Below are 20125 nucleotides of genomic sequence, written 5' to 3'. Positions count from 1 at the left end.
CCAGATAGAAAGCTACAGAATCTTACAATGTAGAAATAAAAGTGTAGACAGATCTTTAAATATTTTTTTCTTGTCTCTGTATATGGGATGACACCATAACAATCAGACCTCTTACTGCTTAGAACGATGTGAGAAGAGCTTTAGCTTTACCTGGACAGGAACCCCAGTTCTCGGCATTGGAGCCACTGTAGGGGTCACCCTGTAAGAACTGGTTCTGCTGGAAGGGGACCGTGGGCTGGTTGAACGGGGGGATTCGGCAGAATTGTTGACCATTTGCTGTTGGATTGCCATGGCCTGCATAGTCATCTGCTGGGCCTGGGGATCAGGAGGTAAAAATAGCAAAAGTTAAGAAAAAATAGAGAACTAACTTCCAGACTGCCCAGTTGAAGAACTCGGAACAGACAACCAGAAGCACAAATGTGATATTAGAAGCAGTTAGTTACATTAGAGTGGAACGTGGAGTATTATTTACCTTTGAGGTGATTTGTCAAGTTCCAAGTCTCCAATGGAGCCTATTCTGCACTCCTGTAAACTACCATTCATTGATTCAAACAAGCAGAAGTGGCTCTCCATGCCCCTCTCATCGTGCATGCATCACAAATCAGTGCCAATCTCATGCTCCTGGCTTCCGACTATTCACGAAAGACAGGGTGGATCAATGGTTCAGTGTATGAGATAAGCACTCATTTGTGACTCATGCACTAGTACAGGATCACTGACAACCGCTCCCGCCTCTGGGGCTCAGGAGAGCTGAACAGGGGCACAATATAGGGACGTACGGGCATGGTTTTGGATTCGGCGGAGCACAGGAAGTGTAATTCACCAGGTTCCACTCTAACATGAGCTATGTATAATATTTCATTTTTCCTTTTTGGGTAGAGTTCTTTAAATAAATAAATAAATAAATACATAAATAAATACATAAATTTAAAAAATGGCTGCATCATAATATCTAAATTAGAGAAAATACCAGTCCACTGCAGAGGTGTGATATAAGCCAGTAAGACTTACCAGTAACATGGCTTGCTGGTTGATATAAGCTTGCTGTTGAGCGTACATGCTTTGTTCCAATCCTATGGGAAGGAAGTGTCTAATGTTACAGATTGTGGTTTATTAGTAAAATTGAATAATCCCTCTCTCCTACAACGAAATGGCATCAAACTAGTCTTCCACCACTGATTGTATGACCCTCCTCCAGTGGTACATGTAATAATGGTATCACGCTGGGATCCAGAACCTGAGGTCAATGTCTACAGATCTTTCAGTCACTGTGGCCTTTGTATTTATAAGGGTCTATTCAATTACTGTCGGATTTTTTAAAAGGTCGTAAAAACGTCGACTTTTTTAGGTCGAATTTGGATGGACCTATTCAATTATAGTGCGTTTTTTTTCCAACTTTTAAAAAATTCAGAATTGTCGGAAAACACGTGGAACGGCGGGTTAGCCGCGGATCCACATGTTTTGTCGGATTTGGGGGCGATTCCGACAGTTTTTTGGCCCGTTCAACAATATCAATCCGACTTTAAAAACAGACGGATCAGCATTGTCGAATATGGGCAAAAACCTGTCGAATTGCCCGCAAATTAAATACTGAACTGTCGGATCCTCTCCGTCGGAGAGGATCCGACAGGCATTGAATAGACCCCATAAGGGTAAACGGTCTTACACACAGTGGTAGCAGCACTACTGGGGGAGATTTATCACAGCTTGGAGATGAAGTACAAACGAATCAGCTCGTTTTTCAAACACAACTTGTTAAATGACAGAAACTGATTGGTTGGTAGTTTATCTTTCTCCACTTTGTTTCTCTCCAAGCTTTGATATATCTCCCCCACTGTGTGCTGATTTAATAATTAGGAGAATGCAGCCTCTAAATTCACTATGAACTGATTATTTAACTGTTTGCCTCATACCTCAATGACTTTCATAATTTCCAGTGTATGCGCCAAAATGGTTGCTTACACTGTAGTGTATGTACATATCTCCCAATGCCCAAAATTCACCAGGACAGTCACAATTTCAGGGGACTATCCCAATCGACGACACAAGGTATGTAACTGTAGAGACAGGTGGGTCATTAGTGAGCAGCAAAACAATGGGGGTCATTCCGAGTTGATCGCTCGTTGACGATTTTGCAACGGAGCGATTAAGGCTAAAATGCGCATGCGCATGGTACGCAGTGCGCATGCGCTAAGTATTTTTACACAAAACTTAGTAGATTTACTCACGTCCGAACGAAGAATTTTCATCAATGAAGTGATCGGAGAGTGATTGACAGGAAGTGGGTGTTTCTGGGCGGAAACTGGCCGTTTTCTGGGAGTGTGCGGAAAAACGCAGGCGTGCCAAGAAAAAACGCAAGAGTGCCTGGAGAAACGGGGGAGTGGCTGGCCGAACACAGGGCGTGTTTGTGACGTCAAACCAGGAACGAAACGACATGAGCTGATCGCAATCTGTGAGTAGGTCTGGAGCTACTCAGAAACTGCTAAGAATTTTCTATTCGCAATTCTGCTAATCTTTCGTTCGCTATTCTGCTAAGCTAAGATACACTCCCAGAGTGCGGCGGCCTAGCGTGTGCAATACTGCTAAAATCTGCTAGCGAGTGAACTCGGAATGACCCCCAATGTGTTTTTTTAGTAAATAATTACGGAATAATGGCGCTTCCTGTAAGCATGGCAACGCCCGTTTCCCGATTTCCCAAATGCTAGACAGTGTAGTATGTAGGTGACAGATATACTTTAAGGTGCAGCACCTTTTCCCATACACCCCAATATTTAGACATGTGATGTCAAGACACATTTAAGACTCTGAAACTCACTGTGATCCGTACAGAAATGCCCGGTTTGGGGTGAAACTCCGCCCCTTTGAGGTCATCTAACTGGGATAGTTAGGAGGGTAAACTTTTGTCACATGACAAACTATAAAAGCATGCATGATAAGATGCAGAACAATTAATGGTATATAAATACAACTAATTAGGAAGCTCCCTGCGTACAAGCAATTATATCTTCTGAAAAATATAATAGTGAGATCTGAGGTCATCAGAGTGTTCATTAGGAAAATGTGTGTTTTACAGAAAACTATTCCCCTGACGGCTTGGAGTATTTATTATGGTGACTTCTAACCTTCTTTACTATCAATATATTACAGAAGGGAGCACATTGGTGGTCATTCCGAGTTGTTCGCTCGCTAGCTGCTTTTAGCAGCATTGCATACGCTAGGCCGCCGCCCTCTGGGAGTGTATCTTAGCTTAGCAGAATAGCGAACGAAAGATTAGCAGAACTGCTACTAAATAATTCCTAGCAGTTTCTGAGTAGCTCCAGACCTACTCCTAGACTGCGATCACCTCGGTCCGTTTAGTTCCTGGTTTGACGTCACAAACACGCCCTGCGTTCGGCCAGCCACTCCCCCGTTTCTCCAGCCACTCCTGCGTTTTTACTTGGCACGCCTGCGTTTTTTAGCACACTCCCGGAAAATGGTCAGTTACCTCCCAGAAACGCCCCTTTCCTGTCAATCACTCACCGATCAGCACAGCGACTGAAAAGCGTTGCTCAGACCTGTATAAAATTGCTTCATTTGATGTTAAAATACTTAGCGCATGCGCGCTGCGTACCATGCGCATTTTCCACCTAATCGCTGCGTTGCGAAAAACGTCAATGAGCGAACAACTCGGAATGACCACCTTTATCCCATATATTGGGGCGGCGATGCCTTTGCCCCCCGTTCGGTTCGGTCATACCTGTGTTGGCCCCGCCCTGCGACCGCCTCTGCCTGTCAATCAGGCAGAGGCGATCGTAGCGGCCATCTGGCATGCGTTGGCGCACTACGGCGCTGGCGCATGCGCAGTTCTGACCCGATCGCACCGCTGCGATAAACTGCAGCGTGCAATCGGGTCAGAATGACCCCCATTATGCAAATGCGTCTCTTCTTACTGTATTTACTTGAGAAACATAAAGGGGCCCATTTATCAGGTTCAGTATGAGTTACCCATGGACGGGATGCCGGTGGTCAGTATACCGACAGCGGCATCCCGTCCATCATAATCCCTACAGCCCCCCATTTAGCTCCTAACGCTCACCTTTTCCCTACCCTACCTTGTGGATGCCTAACCCTAACCATCCCCGCTTGGTGCCTAACCCTAACCCTCCCCGCTTGGTGCCTAACCCTAACCCTCCCTATACTGCTGCCTAAACCTAACTCTCCCCGCTTGGTGCCTAACCCTAGCCCTCCCCACTTGGTGCCTAACTCTAACCCTCCCTATACCGCTGCCTAAACCTAACCCTCCCCGCTTGGTGCTAACCCTCCCAGCTTATTGCTAACCCTAACCCTCCCTATACCGCTGCCTAAACCTAACCCTCCCCGCTTGGTGCCTAACCCTAACCCTCCCCGATCCCTAACCCTAACTTTCCCATGCCTGCACGCTAGGCCTAAACCCCCTCCTGCTGCCTAAACGTAACCCACCCACCCCCGCGTCAGGATTGCACTGCGTCCCGCTGTCAGGATGATCGGGATGCCGGCTGTCAGTATTTTGATGCCGGCATTCCATTTTGACACCGTTGATAAATTGATAAATGGGGAAGCAGTTAGCTTCCTGATGAACGGGATCCCGGCGGTCGATATACCGACGCCGGGAACCCGAGGGAGGACACAATCCCGGCATCGAAATACCGTTGCCAAATGGGATGCCGGCGTCAAAATACCAAAAGCCGGCCTCCCGATCGCCCTGACAGCGGGACGCGCTGCCATCCTGCCGCGAGCGTGGGGGAAGGTGTTAGGTTTAGGCAGCAGAAGGGGGGGTTAGGGTGCAGGCACGGGAACGTTAGGGTAAGGGACCAGGGAGGGAGGGTTAGGCACATGGAAAGGGAGGTTAGGCTTAGGCACCTAACGGGGAGGGTTCAGTTTAGGCAGCGAGGAAGGGAGGGTTAAGCTCCAAGCGGGCAGTGTTAGGGTTAGGCACCCACAAGGGAGGGTTAGGGTGAGGAAAAGATGAGGTTGGGGGCTAAATGAGGGGCTGTCGAGATTATAATGGATGGGATGTCGCTGTCGGTATACTGACCGCCAGCATCACGTCCATCGGGAACTCATACTGAACCCAAACAGGGGTGTTGCTGGTGGAATGTATGAGGTGTGGGTGTTCTCTCTTGCTCTCTTACTAATATGCTGACAGTAATGAAGACGATGGTGAGAAAATTGAGGAAGATGCCCACATTGCATCTACATTCTAATCCAGTGGTTCCCAAACACGGTCCTCAAGGCATTCTAACAGCCCAGGTTTTATGATTAGCACAGGTGACTTAATTAGTACCTCAGTCTGTGCACATTAATTTGGCCTTGTAAAATCTACTGTGGCAGGGACTAATGTCGGTGACTGAAATGTTATCTGTAAAGCGGTGTGTAATGTGTGTGCTCTATAGTAATAACTGTTAACAAATATTAACAAAATTAATGTTATTTTAATAAGTGACAAACATCATTCAGTGGGGGAGATTCAAATGTTTGAAAAGTCGGTTGGGTGTCTGTTTTTTCCTGTCTATTAGATAGGAAAAACCAGACGCCCAACTGACTTTTCAAACATTTGAATCTCCCCCAATATGTAGCTTTAATGTAAATACAGTTTAATCTGATCAATCTGCATTGATAAAATTGCTTCCCACCTCATAATTTAGGAAAACCCTGTTTAATCCAGTGTTAATTTCACACATGCCTCCCAATTAATGCCACATGCACACAGAGACAGCCAGCATACACCACGTATGTAGCACAGGTATATGGGCAGGTAACTGCCACTGTCTGCCGCATGCCACTTTTGAAAGATGCAGACGTTGCCAGGACAAGCAGGTTGTTTACTCTGGTGGCCGAGCTACAGTTGGGAGCAGCCATGAAGAAGGCCATACTGAAGAGATGCTTCGTTTCCAGCTGCACTGAGGCGCAAGAGGCGAAGATATCCATGAAGAAGAGGAAAAGAAGGAGGAAGGTAGCATTCAGTTCAGAAGAGGAGAAGAGCATGAAAAAGGAGTGGAAAGAAGGAAGTAGCTCTCATCTAGTGCAGAAGAGGAGAAGAATAAGGCCGGTCATGGCAGGAAGATGATTATCAACTCTGACTCCTCTGAGGAGCAACAGCTGAAGGTTCTAATCAAGGAGGAGAAGAACAGATGGGAGAAGTTTTCATCCATTTCGGAGTTGAAGAGGAAGAACATACAAGACGGCAAGATTTGAATCTCTTCTAATTTCTCTGATGAAGAAGAGCCGATAATCTGGATAAAGGAAGGAGAGATGTATGATGCTCTCATCCAACTCAAAGCAGAACACCAGACATAAAATTATGAAAAATAACATCAAGCAGATGCAGTGAGACGCGGAACCAGCAGTGCTGCATCATCCTGCCCCAGTGACACCATTCATAGACTGAAGTTTTTCCATCAGTTAGACTGGGGCTCATTGGTAAGGTCCTGCTATCAGCAGATTTGTCTAGTCATCAGATGGTGGCTGTGAAAGTCATAAAGAAAAGACAACTGCTAGCCAGGGGCAAAGAAGAAGTAGCATTTGTGGAAAGTAGAGTGTTGGAACTGGCATAAGGAAGTACCTTCCTTATCCATGGCAACTTTGCTCTGCAGGCCAAGGAGCATCTGCTACTTGGAATGCAGTATGCAAGTGGAGGAGATTTCCATCAGCTACTGAATGAGGGAAGGCCGCATTAACATCTCTAGAGTTAGGTTCTGCTCAGCAGAGCTTGTATGTGGAGTACAGTTCCTATATTCCAATGGCATAATCCATCATGACCTCAAGCCTGAGAACGTCCTGGTGGCTGGAACGGGCCATATTAAGATCGACAACTTCGTCTTGCACTGGAGAACATCCTTGTAGACCGGAGGGCAACTGGCTTCGCAGAAACATGTGGTTACATTGCTCCTGAGGTGAATGCTGGCAAGGAGTACAGTGCCAGTGCTGACTGGTTTTCATTTGGTGTCATAATGACCCAAATCATCACAGGAAGTGTTGATTACCATCCTTCAAGACTTGGCACTGCTGTGAAAGACATCATTGAATAGCTCTTCCAGAAAGATCCCACCAGAAGACTCGGAGTCAATGGTAACATATGACACCATCCGTTTTTCCAGTCGGTCGACTGAGTCGCAGTGGAAGCCCTTGAGACTGAACCCCCATACAGCTCCAGACCACTACCCTAACCACACTCTGACTTCATTCTAAGCCACCTAGAGAGAATGGAGGCAGCAAAGGCCTGTAAGCGACCAATAAGAGCTGAGGAGCAAGGCCGATTTAGAGGGTTCTCATTTGTCAGCTCCACCTGGATAACCCTCCCCAAGACACCCGGCTTATAAGAATGTCAGCTGAGGCCACATCACTGCTGGTTACCAGAATGGAAGACTCTGCATCAAATGGAAGAGAATGAAGATGAGCTCAGCAGAAGAAGAGAGAGGAGCTCAGAAGACTTGAATGGTTACTTTGAAGAATACTTTGAGTGTTTTTGTTTTATTAGGTTGGGCTTAGTTTAGTTGGTCATAGAGTGTGGATTAGGGTTGGGATAGTTTAAGAAAATGTATATATACTTTTGTTAATTTTTAAAATTTGAAAAACATTGTTACAGATAAATGGTTATAATAATAATGTTTTACCTTTATAGTTTAGATTTTAATATTTAAAGAAAGTTTGTACTTATAGTAGTAGGTAGGTAGTTTAGTCGGTTATATAGGTTATAACAGACTAACACCATAGAAAATAGATTGAGGGTTCTTTAGATTTTTTACAATTTTCCACATGGATTTTTTTATACAATAATATTTATAGTAGGTTGTTATATTTTAATATTCATAATAGAATAACACCATAGAAAAAGGTGTGAGAATGGCCGGCTGGAAGGGGAGGTTGGAAACCAGATAGATTTAGGATTATTTCGATTTATTTTACCCTTTTTTCGCATGTATTTTTAACATTTAAAGTAAGTTAATACATTTAAAATATTCATAATAGAATAACACCATAGAAAAAGGCGTGAGATTGGCCGGCTGGAAGGGGAGGTTGGAACCCGGATAGATTTAGGGTTATTTAGCTTTTTCTACCCTTTTTCATATGTATTTTTTAATATTTAAAGAAAGTTTATACATTTTAAGTATTTATAATAGTATAACACCATAGAAAAAGGAGCTGGAAAGGAGGGTTGGAGGGCAGATAGATTTAGGGTTATTAAGAAAAAAAATGAATGTGCAGAGCTCACAGGCACTTATGTCCAGAGGGTCCACACCACACCTGCTGCACCCATTATAATAATTACCTCTCTGACAAGGCCGGTTCTAGCCCTTTTGGCGCACCAGGCGGAAAATAGGGCGTGGTTTCATACAGGGGGCGTGGTCAGTTACGCCCCCTGTACAGTAGAGTAGCGCCGCTGAAAGAGAAAATAAATAAATGAATACTTACTATCCCCGCTCCCGATTCCCGACCGCTGCAGACCTCCGCCGGCTCCGCTCCTCTCCTCCTATCTGGCATAGACAGACACTAGAGGTCAATTATGACCCCTAGAGTCTGTGTCAGTCCCACAATGCTGTGCGGTGCGCGATGACGTCATTGCGCACCGCACAGCAAAGGTCCTCTCCATGAAGGGAAACTAGACGCGTAGCGTCTAGTTCCCTTCACAGCGGGGGACACAGCGTGGGGCACAGCAGTAGCGGAACTTGCCATGGTGTGCCGCCCTCCGGAAGGCGGCGCCTTGGGCAAAAGTCCTGCTTGCCCGTGGCAAGATCCGCTACTGCTCTCTGAAGTCCTGTGTCGGCCAGCACTGCAGCGTAGCAAAAATCACTGGGGAGCAGATGTATTAAGCCTTGAAGAGTGATAAAATGGAGAGAGTTAAAGTACCAGACAATAAGCTCCTGTCGTTTTTCAAACACAGCCTTTAAACCGACATTTAGAAGTTGATTGGTTTGTACTTTATCTCTCCATTTGAACACTTTCATTCATAAGCTTAGTACTACTGCCCCAGGGAAAATCTTGCAGCAACTATTTTCCTCGTGATTGGCGCATGCACAATTAATGGCAGTGTAGCATGGGTCCAATGTTCCAGGGGACTTGCACAGTACTCTCTGTCACAAAGCCAGAGGTTACTGTGCTGCCAGAGAGGAGGGGCCCTCACAGAGCCTGCACCTGGGCCCTCTCCTCTCTAAATGTGCCTCTGTATGAACTATTTGCCTAAACTTTAAAAACCATTAAAGTTTTTGTCCCTGGGGTCTAAGTTTCTGGGGCTGGAGGGGTAGGGTGGGTAGTGTATGACTTATCCCTGAGGCTAGGGGTAAAGTATGTTCCGGTGGGGAAGGGGGTGTTGGCAACACATCTCTAAGCTCCTTTTTGTATAAATGGTGCAGCTGGGACCATGTCACAGTGCAAATTGTCGAATTCCTACCTTAACCTCCACGGAATTGGCCAGTTTTGCAAGTTTCTCCCCTTGCTGCTTGTTCGTAGGATGAGAGCGATGCAGACCATGCAGCACTGAAGCAGAAACAGGGGGACGTTACACAGGCCAACTGGCAAGACGCATAGTCCCCAGCTACAGACAAGCAGCAAGGGGAGCAACCTGCAAAGCTACCAGAGATCTCCGGAGGTTAAGGTAGGGAAACATAATGAAGATTAAACAGAGCCTGCCTGCCTGTTCATCCCTCCAATGGGGCTGATTAGCCTATTCTGCTCCACTGGGCCAGTCCCGACAAACCCTACCACGCTGCTCCGGCTAAAGGCACACAGAGGTGTCCGAGAGCTAGAGCAGATGTCAGCTTCCAGTTTGTGTTCCGCAGTGGAATGCAAATCCTGTAAGTGTGGCAGTCGGTCCAGCAGATTAGGAATCGGCCTGATAGACAGAGCAATTGGACCGACCAAGCAGGAGTTTACACGCTATCCCGGAGGCCCAATCCACCTGACTGTATTGCTGATATAAATTTTCCGGCTTTGAAAAGATGGCGTTTACTTAAAAAACAAAAAACATGAAACTAAATTACAGTTGACTTCTCACTTCCTGGACATCTACAGTCCATAAATTGCACCAGGCTCCATCACACACACACAGCAGAGGCAGCCATTTTTTGGCACACGTGTCCTAGTAATGCCTCATGCCTCACTGATGCCAATAGTGAATGAATAGTCTGCATTCTTATAAATATGGGTTTAGTTCTGTCTCCCTCTAATTTGTAGCCAGCAAGTACAGTACTTTTTATTGGATTATTTGTTAGGAAAACCAATTTCCCGACTGATTCCACCTCACATGTAACACTGCGTCTGACAGAAGGACAGCACATAATGCAATATAGTAGGTACCAACCTGATATCTCTATCACTGTTGAAAACTCGACTATCTACCCTACCCCACAAGCTCGCTGCCTAGGTGTCATCCTTGACTCTGATCTGTCCTTTGTTCCTCACATTCAATCTGTCTCAAGATCATGTTACATGCATCTAAAAAACATATCCAAAATACGACCATACCTTACACAAGACACTGCTAAAACTCTAATCCACGCTCTCATTATCTCCCGCATTGATTATTGCAATAGTCTCCCAACTGGTCTTCCCAAAACAAGACTCTCACCACTACAATCCATTCTGAATGCAGCGGCGAGGCTTATCTTCCTCGCGAGACGTTCATCGTCTGCAGATCCACTCTGTCAGTCCCTCCATTGGTTACCTGTACTCTACCGCATTCAATATAAAATACTTTTACTCACACACAAGGCCATTAACCAAACTACACCAACGTACATCACTTCGCTTATCACAAAATATCTCCCAACCCGACCTCTGCGCTCTTCACAAGACCTGCGTCTCTCATCCACACTCATTACTCGCTCCCACTCACGACTGCAGGACTTTCATCGGGCTGCACCCACCCTGTGGAATGCCCTACCACGCACAATAAGACTCTCCTCTAGTCTCCAAACCTTCAAGCGTTCCCTCAAAACTCACCTCTTTAGGCAAGCTTATCAAATTCCTGAACCGCCCACATAACTTTCATAAACCTTCCTATCAAATTACATCCACTCTGTACAGTCCACACATATCCTCACATGTCTTCTCATTCTATGTAATAGATAGCACCTTTCCTTGTGTACATATGCCTATTTCCCTATAGATTGTAAGCTTGCGAGCAGGGCCTTCCTACCTCTATGACTGTTATCACCCAGTTTGTTATTGTTATTTCAAATTGTAAAGCGCAACGGAATTTGCTGCGCTATATAAGAAACTGTTAATAAATAAATAAATAATAAATAAATATGACAATATCATAGTGAATCCAAACTCACCTGTGTGGTGGGACCCTTCGCCTGGGATATTGGAATCTCCGGGGACCTCGTTGCCATCCCTGCCTCGGACACCTCCGCCCCCCTTCATCTTCTGGGACATTGCTGTTAGCTTTTCCAAATCCTGCGGAGGGGACAGGGGCATGTAAGAGGTGAAAGCTCTGTGGGGATGAGCTGAAAGTGATCTCTAACAACGAGCCCAGCGAGGGGGATCGGGTGACAGTCATCTAGGATACCATTGTATTAAGTGGGTGATCACACAGCAACATATGTCCTGCCTAGCAATAATAGCCAAAGCTTCTCAACAGAGCCACACTCAGCCCCCCTTCAACTGCGTTACATAACACCTGTACATTTTCAGAAGCATATTCTATTTATTGTGGCCACTCAGGGCCTCATTCAGAATCAGACATAGATACAAGTGGCAGCTTTTTTCATCCACAAAATACATTGTTTAGTGTGTATGCGCACTTTTTGCAATAAGTGTCTTTTTTTCAGATAAACGCCGGGCCTCTGACTGCGTATGGCCAGGGTTTCGGGACTAGGGCCGGAAGTGGCGGGTAGTGGGTGTGCAGACGAGACCAAAGTACAATAAAGGCCTTTTCTGTGCATGTAGACACAAACTACATCTGAAATAGCAGGGGAACTGTCACAGACGTAGCTGGCTGGATGGGTGCTAAAATCCTGCTGTAAGGGGCACACTGATGAGGAATGCTTCTGATTGGTTACGAATATCAAGAACACACCCATTTATGCAACACTGCAAAACTGCTGCAATTGTGTTTTACTTTAAGAGTCACTATGCTAGCAGTGGATTAAAGGCAGAGAGAGTTAGATTTGGGTGGGGTGTGTTCAAACTGAAATCTAAATTGCAGTGTAAAAATAAAGCAGCCAGTATTTACCCTGCACAGAAATAATATAACCCACCCAAATCTAACTCTCTCTGCACATGTTACATCTGCCCCACCTGCAGTAGCGGACCTTGCCACGGGCAAGCAGGACTTTTGCCCGGGGCGCCGCCTTCCGGAGGGCGCTGGCGCCATCCGGAGGGCGCCGCACCGTGGCAAGATCCGCTGCTGCTGCCCGCTGTGTCCCCCGTCCGCCTCCGCTGCCGTCCCCGTCCGCCTCCTGTGAAGGGAACTAGACGGCCCGCTATGCATCTAGTTTCCCTTCGTGGAGAGTAATTTTGCTGAGCGGTGCGCGATGACGTCATCGCGTACCGCACAGCAAAGGTCCTCTCCACGAAGGGAACTAGACGCATAGCGTCTAGTTTCCCTTCGTGGAGAGGACCTTTTGCTGTGCGGTGCGCGATGACGTCATCGCGCACCGCTCAGCATTCAAGCGGCGCTAGCAATGTACAGGGGGCGTAACTGACCATGCCCCCTGTATTAGGCCACGTCCCTTTTCCTGCCCGGGGCGCAGAGCGCCCTTGAACCGGCCCTGCCCACCTGCAGTCCACATGGTTTTGCCCATTAGAGAACAAATTTGCTGCTGCGATCAGGTCTGAATTAGGCCCTAAGAGAGGAGGGATCTCATGTGCACGATCCTTGGGGCCCCCTCTCTTCTGCCAGCGCATGCAGCGCTGTGAACTCTGGCTTTGTGCCAGAATCTACTGCGCATGCGCAGGTCTCCTGGAAAATGGCGTCTACGCCTTATTCCCGGGGACATATCTACTGCACATGCTCGAATAACCAGGACAATGTCCACCGCGTCATTTTCCAGGTGATTTATGCCACCAGCGCTAGCCGCATGATCCTTTGCTCTAGGTGTTGGTTAAAGGAAAATATGGGGAACCCCACGCCGGTTTTTCCCCCACTATTTATCTATAGCAGCCCAAACTGAGAGGTCTGGGGCTGGTTATGGATTTAGGGGGAACCCCACACATTGTGTAAATGTAACTGTGATTTGTGATCTGTGCAGGGCCTCTTTTTGGACGTCTTTTCTGTCATATCTGTGTATCTGCGTGTGCCAGCCAATACCGCCCACTGTTCTTACATCCGCAGCCGCAACCCAACTGTGAGTTCTTGGGACTTGCATGAGTTCCAAGCTAGGTGCAGAAGATCAATCTGTAACAGATGCCATGTCTCCATCCGCACGCTGTGAATGAGCACTGACATTGTGGCGACGCATGGCTGTCGCCCAGAAACACTCATTTCATGGATAATTTGGTCTGACGACAGATGGAACAAACTGTGGGCCTAATTCAGCACGCGCACCCCGGGAGCCCAGTGAGATGCTAAAAGCATCTCAGGGCTGCGATCGCCTCTGCTTGATTGACAGGCAGAGGTGGTCGCGGGGCGGGAGAAGGCGTGCCAACGGCATTAGAATGCCGGTGGTGAGGCGCGGTCCGGACAGCGCAGGCGTGTCATGACCGCTGCAGGCTGTGGCAGCTGCATGACGTCACACGCAGCCGATGCAGTGAACTGGGCTGTGAAGGCGGGGAGCTACTCGGCAGGTGCAAAAGCATCGTCTGACGTGTGATGCTTTTGCACCCGTGCGGGGGGGGGGGGGGGGGGGGAGCAGGGCCTGACATGCGGGGCGGTCTAGCCCTGTGCTGGGCTTACCCCCGCATGTCTGAGTAACTGATCGTAGATGTGCTGAATTTAGCACATCTACGATCAGATCTGAATTACCCCCTGTGCACACTAACGAACTCCATCCGTGTGCTTAACCCTGATTTGGGGCATGCACATACGCCAATTTATCCCTTTGGAGCATATGCAGTGAGCTGGAACCGCCCATATTGCCACTTGCGTCACACTCAGAATAAGCCCCTATACCTTTAAAGGGGTGGACAGCAGAAGCTAACAAAAGGTGCATACCCCCTGGTGTTGCAAATATCCACTCTGGACAAAACCAGACTTTAGCAAAGTGGAAAGGGAAAAACCTTCTTCTTACCCCATTCCCATAGGACAGTACAGGGTCAAACAGGCTGTCCAGGTAATGATCCATGCCTTTCTGAGAGGGAGGCTCGCTGAAGGTATCCGAATCTGCTGGCAGAAGACACATTGACGGAACAGCTGTCAGTCAACGCTACAGTATGATGTCAGTTACCTCCACACAGCAGCATCTATGGGCTAAATGACTGGGTTGTACATGCCCTCCTGCACTGCAACGTGTTCTAAACAAACTGGTTTCCTCATTTGCCCATTTTTAACAGAGGCTTTTTTATATGACCCAGGAACCTATTTTGTTGTATTTGCCCTTGGATATGACACAGGAATGCTGTAAGGTAACAGCTGCATCTAAGTCACAGGTTGGATCTTAGTTGTGTCGTATCCAAGACCAACAAAAATGAACAACACTACTAAGCAGATTTCCGGGTGAAAAACAAAGGGGAAAAAAGTAAAAGCTGCACGAAAGCGTGTGTATAAATCAAAGTTGTTCAAAGTCTCCCATAGGACAATAATATAATATTTGCCCTACAGATCACATGTTATGTCAGTTTAGTAAAGGCAGTGTTCTTCTACACTTACCATGGCTGTAATAACCTTCTGAGTCTGGGATACCCTGATGTGGTAAAGACGGGGCTTTCATCAATGGTGGGGGTGGGACCTCCTCGTCCACGTCAGACCCATTCCCAAATACTCTATGAATAAAATACAGATGGAACATAGACACTGTAACTAGGAAGGATCTCAGGAGGATATGTACTAAGCGGTGAAAAGAGTGGTGAAGTGAGCCAGTGAAGAAGTTGCCCATGGCAACCAATCAGCTGCTCTGTATAATTTTATAGTATGCAACTTATAAATGTAACTTCAATGCTGATTGGTTGCCATGAGCAACTTCTCCACTGGCTCACTTCTCCACTCTTTTCACTGCTTAGTACATTTCCCCCTTAGTAACCATACAGGTGTATGCATTGTCTTCCACACAGAGGCGAGCTGGTCGGTGTGACTGGAGAAAGATACCTACGCACTGCGGCGTTCATCGTTCTCCTGTGCTCCTTCTGACGTGATGAAATAAGGTTTCTGTTTGGGGAACTCTCTGGGCAATTCCACATCGGAGATCAGATCCAGGATATAATCATGGCCAGCCAGCTCTGACCAATGGCCGCCATTCTTAATAGACACTGACCAGCCCCTCCAGCCCTCGCTCACCCCCCTACGGAGAGAGGCCACAGATAGTGTATTAGAAATCCTGAAACACCTACAAATCGCAGTTTGCATTATCGGATGCCTGCTAACTATGCCCAAGTGAAGGGGGCGATGTACTAAAGCCTTTGAGAATGATAAAGCTGAGAGAGATACAGTACCAGCCAATCAGCTCCTGTCATTTTTCAAGCATAGTCTGTAACATGACAGTTGGGAGCTCATTGACTTTGCGATCAGAGAGATAGTGGGGGTCATTCCGACCCGATCGCTCGCTGCAGTTTGTCACAGCGCAGCGATTGGGTCGGAACTGCGCCTGCGCCGCAGTGCGCCGGCGCATGGCAGCTTTCGTTGCCTAGCTATCGCCTCTGAGACAGAGGCGGTCGCTGGGCGGGAAGGGGCTGAACAGCGGCGTTAAGCCGGCGTTTAGGGGGAGCGGTCTGGCCAACGCAGGCATGGCCGGACCGTTGGGGGGGGTGGGCCACGGCGGCTGCGTGACGTCTCCCGCAGCCGCTGCGGCCAGTGGCAGCGACAATTAACTCCCGGCCAGCCGCAGGAGCTGCGCTGGTTGGGAGTTACTCCTCAAATACAAAGGCATCGCCGCTGTGCGATGCTTTTGTATTTGTGGGGGGGGGGGGCACTGACATGCGGGGCGGACTAGCCCTGTGCTGGGCGTCCCCCCGTGTCAGGGAAGATGATCGTAGCTGTGCTAAATTTAGCACAGCTACGATCAACTCGGAATGACCCCCAAAGTACCCACCAATTTGAAAAATGACAGTAGCTGGTTGGTGGGTACTTTAACCCTCTCCACTGTATCTCTCTCCAATGCTTAGAAAATAGACCCCTGCTTTATCTCTCTCCAAAGAAGAATTTATTTATTTATTTATCTATCAATTATTTATATAGCATACACATATTTTGCAGTGCTTTGTGGAGAATATTTGGCCCCCTGCAAGCTACACATTTGCGCCCGCCCATACTTTACAAAGAGACAGCGCGTGTTCAAAAATGGGGTGTGGTCTCACAAGGAAGGAGCGTGGTCACACAATAGTACCCCCATTTAAAATTACGTCACACAGTAGCACAATCTTATTCACATTACACTGTGCCGCTTATACACAAAATGCCCCCAGTAGCAGTGTCGCTTATACACATAATGCCCCCATTAGTAGTGCCCATTACACACATAATGCCCACAGTAGTAGTGCTGTTTATACACCTAATGGCAAGAAAAGTAGTGTCACTTATACAGATAATGCCCCCAGTAATTGTGCCCATTACACACATAATGCCCACTGAAGTAGCGCTGCTTATACACATAATGCCCACAGTAGTAGTGCCGCTTCTTCACATAATGCCCGCAGAAGTAGTGTCAGTAGTAGTGCCACTTATACATATAATGCCCTCAGTAGTGATGCTGCTTATACATAATGCCCCAGTAGTGGTACCACTTATACATTACACATAATGCCCCCAGTAGTAGTGCCTCTTACACATAATGCCCCCTGCAGTAGTGCAGCTTACACATAATGCCGCCTGCAGTAGTGCCGCTTACACATAATAGGGGTAATTCAGAGTTGATCGCAGCAGCAAATTTGTTAGCAGTTGGGCAAAACCATGTGCACTGCAGGTGGGGGGGCAGATATAACATGTGCAAAGAGAGTTAGATTTGGGTGGGGTGTGTTCAAACTGAAATCTAAATTTAAGTGTAAAAATAAAGCAGCCAGTATTTACCCTGCACAGAAACAAAATAACCCACCCAAATCTAACTCTCTCTGCATATGTTATATCTGCCCCCCCTGCAGTGCACATGGGTGATCATTCCGAGTTGATCGCTAGCTGCATTTGTTCACAGCGCAGCGATCAGGCTAAAAAACTGCAGTTCTGTGCATGCGTATGCGGCGCAATGCGCACGCGCGTCGTACGGGCACAATGAACGATGTAGTTTTGCACAGGGTATAGCGAAGCATTTCAGTTGCACTGGTGGCCATAGAGTGATTGACATGAAGTGGGCGTTTCTGGGTGTCAACTGACCGTTTTCAGAGAGTGTTCGAAAAAACGCAGGCGTGCCAGGAAAAACGCAGGCGTGGCTGGGCGAACGCTGGGCGGGTGTATGACGTCAAAACAGGAACTGAACAGTCTGAAGTGATCACAAGCGCTGAGTAGGTTTTGAGCTACTCTGAAACTGCACAAAAAAACTTTGTAGCCGCTCTGCGAACCATTCGTTCGCACTTCTGCTAAGCTAAAATACACTCCCAGTGGGCGGCGGCATAGCGTTTCCACGGCTGCTAAAAACTGCTAGCGAGCGATGAACTCGGAATGACCACCATGGTTTTGCCCAACTGCTAACAAATTTGCTGCTGCGATCAACTCTGAATTACCCCCAATACCCACAGTTGTAGTGCTGCTAACACATAATGTCCCCTGAAGTAGGCCACTTACACACATTATGCCCAGACACACACAGATACACACACAAACACACACAGATATACATGCACATATACAAAAATACACACACAGATATATACACACATACATACATACATACATACACACACACACACACACACACACACACACACACAGATATACACACATACATTACATACATATATACATACATACACACACTTTCTCACTCACTCTCTTTCCATACACTTACCTAGCTACCTTACAGTCTAGCTGGCTGGAGCTGTGCTGTAGCAGCCTGCTACCGTGTAGCTCCACCCCCTATGTCCTCCCCTATGTCCTGTGTAGCTCCGCTCCTAGTTCCGTGTAGCTCTGCACCCTTTTCCTGCCAAATGCTGACACTGTCAAGGAGGTGGGAGGACGCTGCCAGCGCTGCTGCCTGTCAGTGTGACAGGCGCAGCAGTGGGCAGCAACAGGGAACATCAGCACGGATGCAAGGGAGAGCGCCTCTCCAGCTTGGCACCTCCCTGCTCCGCATCCCTTTGCTGAGCGGGTAGCGCTGGGCCTGCCTGCAACAGTGGAGTTTATAACCTATTATCCCTACCACACATAGCATTTCTTTCATGGGTCCCAGTGGTGGATTTAGACGGGGCGATCAGGGCGATCGCCCCCTGTAACACACATCCCCATCCCACTGTCTCAGCCCAACATGATCTCTCAGGTACCCCGCTCAACCCTGTATTAGTAAGTGCAGACGGCAGGGTAAGTGGAGATGATGCTGGCGGGGCCGGCCTGGGATTGGCCGGTTGCTCGGAGGTGCTGGGATGCGGGGAGTGTGCATGCCGCGCCTAGACACGGGAAGATAGTGCGTGCCACTGCCGGCACACAGGAGCTGCTGCCCTGCTCGGAGAGTCACCTGCGCCGGGAGTGCCAGCCCTGACCCAGCTCCCCTGAATGACGGACGGACGCTTGGAATTCGAAGATGGCTGCACCTACTGTGGCGGCTGGGAGGACAGCAAGGCTCATGGGCATGGCATCTGCATGGGCCCCAAGGGGCAGGGGGAGTACTCGGGATCCTTCTGTTCACACTGCTTCAAGGTAGGTAGTCCGGGTGTACAACTGGCCAACCACTGCTAATAGCCATCTATACTCACTCACTGCTAATAACCATCCATACACTGCACTCACTGCTAATAACCATCCATACACTGCACTTACTGATAATAACCATCCGTACACTGCACTTACTGATAATAACCATCCGTACACTGCACTCACTGCTAATAACCATCCATACACTGCACTCACTGCTAATAACCATCCATACACTGCACTCACTGTAGTGCTAATAACCATCCATACACTGCACTTACTGATAATAACCATCCGTACACTGCACTCACTGCTAATAACCATCCATACACTGCACTCACTGCTAATAACCATCCATACACTGCACTCACTGCTAATAACCATCCATACACTGCACTCACTGCTAATAACCATCCATACACTGCACTCACTGCTAATAACCATCCATACACTGCACTTACTGCTTATAACCATCCATACACTGCACTTACTGATAATAACCATCCGTACACTGCACTCACTGCTAATAACCATCCATACACTGCACTCACTGCTAATAACCATCCATACACTGCACTCACTGCTAATAACCATCCATACACTGCACTTACTGCTTATAACCATCCATACACTGCACTTACTGCTAATAACCATCCGTACCGTGCGCTTACTGCTAATAATAACCATCCGTACCGTGCGCTTACTACTAATAATAACCATCCGTACCGTGCGCTTACTGCTAATAATAACCATCCGTACCGTGCGCTTACTGCTAATAATAACCATCCGTACCGTGCGCTTACTGCTAATAATAACCATCCGTACCGTGCGCTTACTGCTAATAATAACCATCCGTACCGTGCGCTTACTGCTAATAATAACCATCCGTACCGTGCGCTTACTGCTAATAATAACCATCCGTACCGTGCGCTTACTGCTAATAATAACCATCCGTACCGTGCGCTTACTGCTAATAATAGCCATCCGTACCGTGCGCTTACTGCTAATAATAACCATCCGTACCGTGCGCTTACTACTAATAATAACCATCCGTACCGTGCGCTCACTGCACAGTTGCATATAACGAAACATTTGCATGGTTTAGAATCTAGATAAGAAAATATGCCTAACAATAAAAAGTTTAATTTCGTTTGCAATCTAGTGATTATGGATGTGATTGTGCTGCATGTATACTGGGGATCAGTATGATATCCCGGCGGTCAGGAGACTGACGCCAGG

The 20125-nt window shown here is 47.5% G+C and overlaps 1 protein-coding gene across 1 annotated transcript in view; it reads right to left on the bottom strand.

Annotated features, from left to right (window-relative positions):
* MYO15A (myosin XVA) overlaps positions 1–20125 on the bottom strand; it is a 192311-nt gene that overhangs the window by 101997 nt on the left and 70189 nt on the right. Inside the window, exons 31-36 of the mRNA XM_063932826.1 lie at positions 15207–15395; positions 14768–14880; positions 14190–14281; positions 11295–11415; positions 1012–1073; positions 151–315 (exon numbers count right to left, since the gene is read on the bottom strand). Of these exons, the coding sequence (XP_063788896.1) occupies positions 151–315; positions 1012–1073; positions 11295–11415; positions 14190–14281; positions 14768–14880; positions 15207–15395 (742 nt within the window). The remainder of the gene's footprint in view (positions 1–150; positions 316–1011; positions 1074–11294; positions 11416–14189; positions 14282–14767; positions 14881–15206; positions 15396–20125) is intronic.

The sequence above is a fragment of the Pseudophryne corroboree genome, chromosome 7 (genome assembly GCF_028390025.1).
Source record: "Pseudophryne corroboree isolate aPseCor3 chromosome 7, aPseCor3.hap2, whole genome shotgun sequence".
NCBI lineage: Eukaryota > Metazoa > Chordata > Amphibia > Anura > Myobatrachidae > Pseudophryne > Pseudophryne corroboree.
Note: the sequence above shows the minus strand (reverse complement) of the source record. Positions and strands in the feature narration are given on the sequence as shown.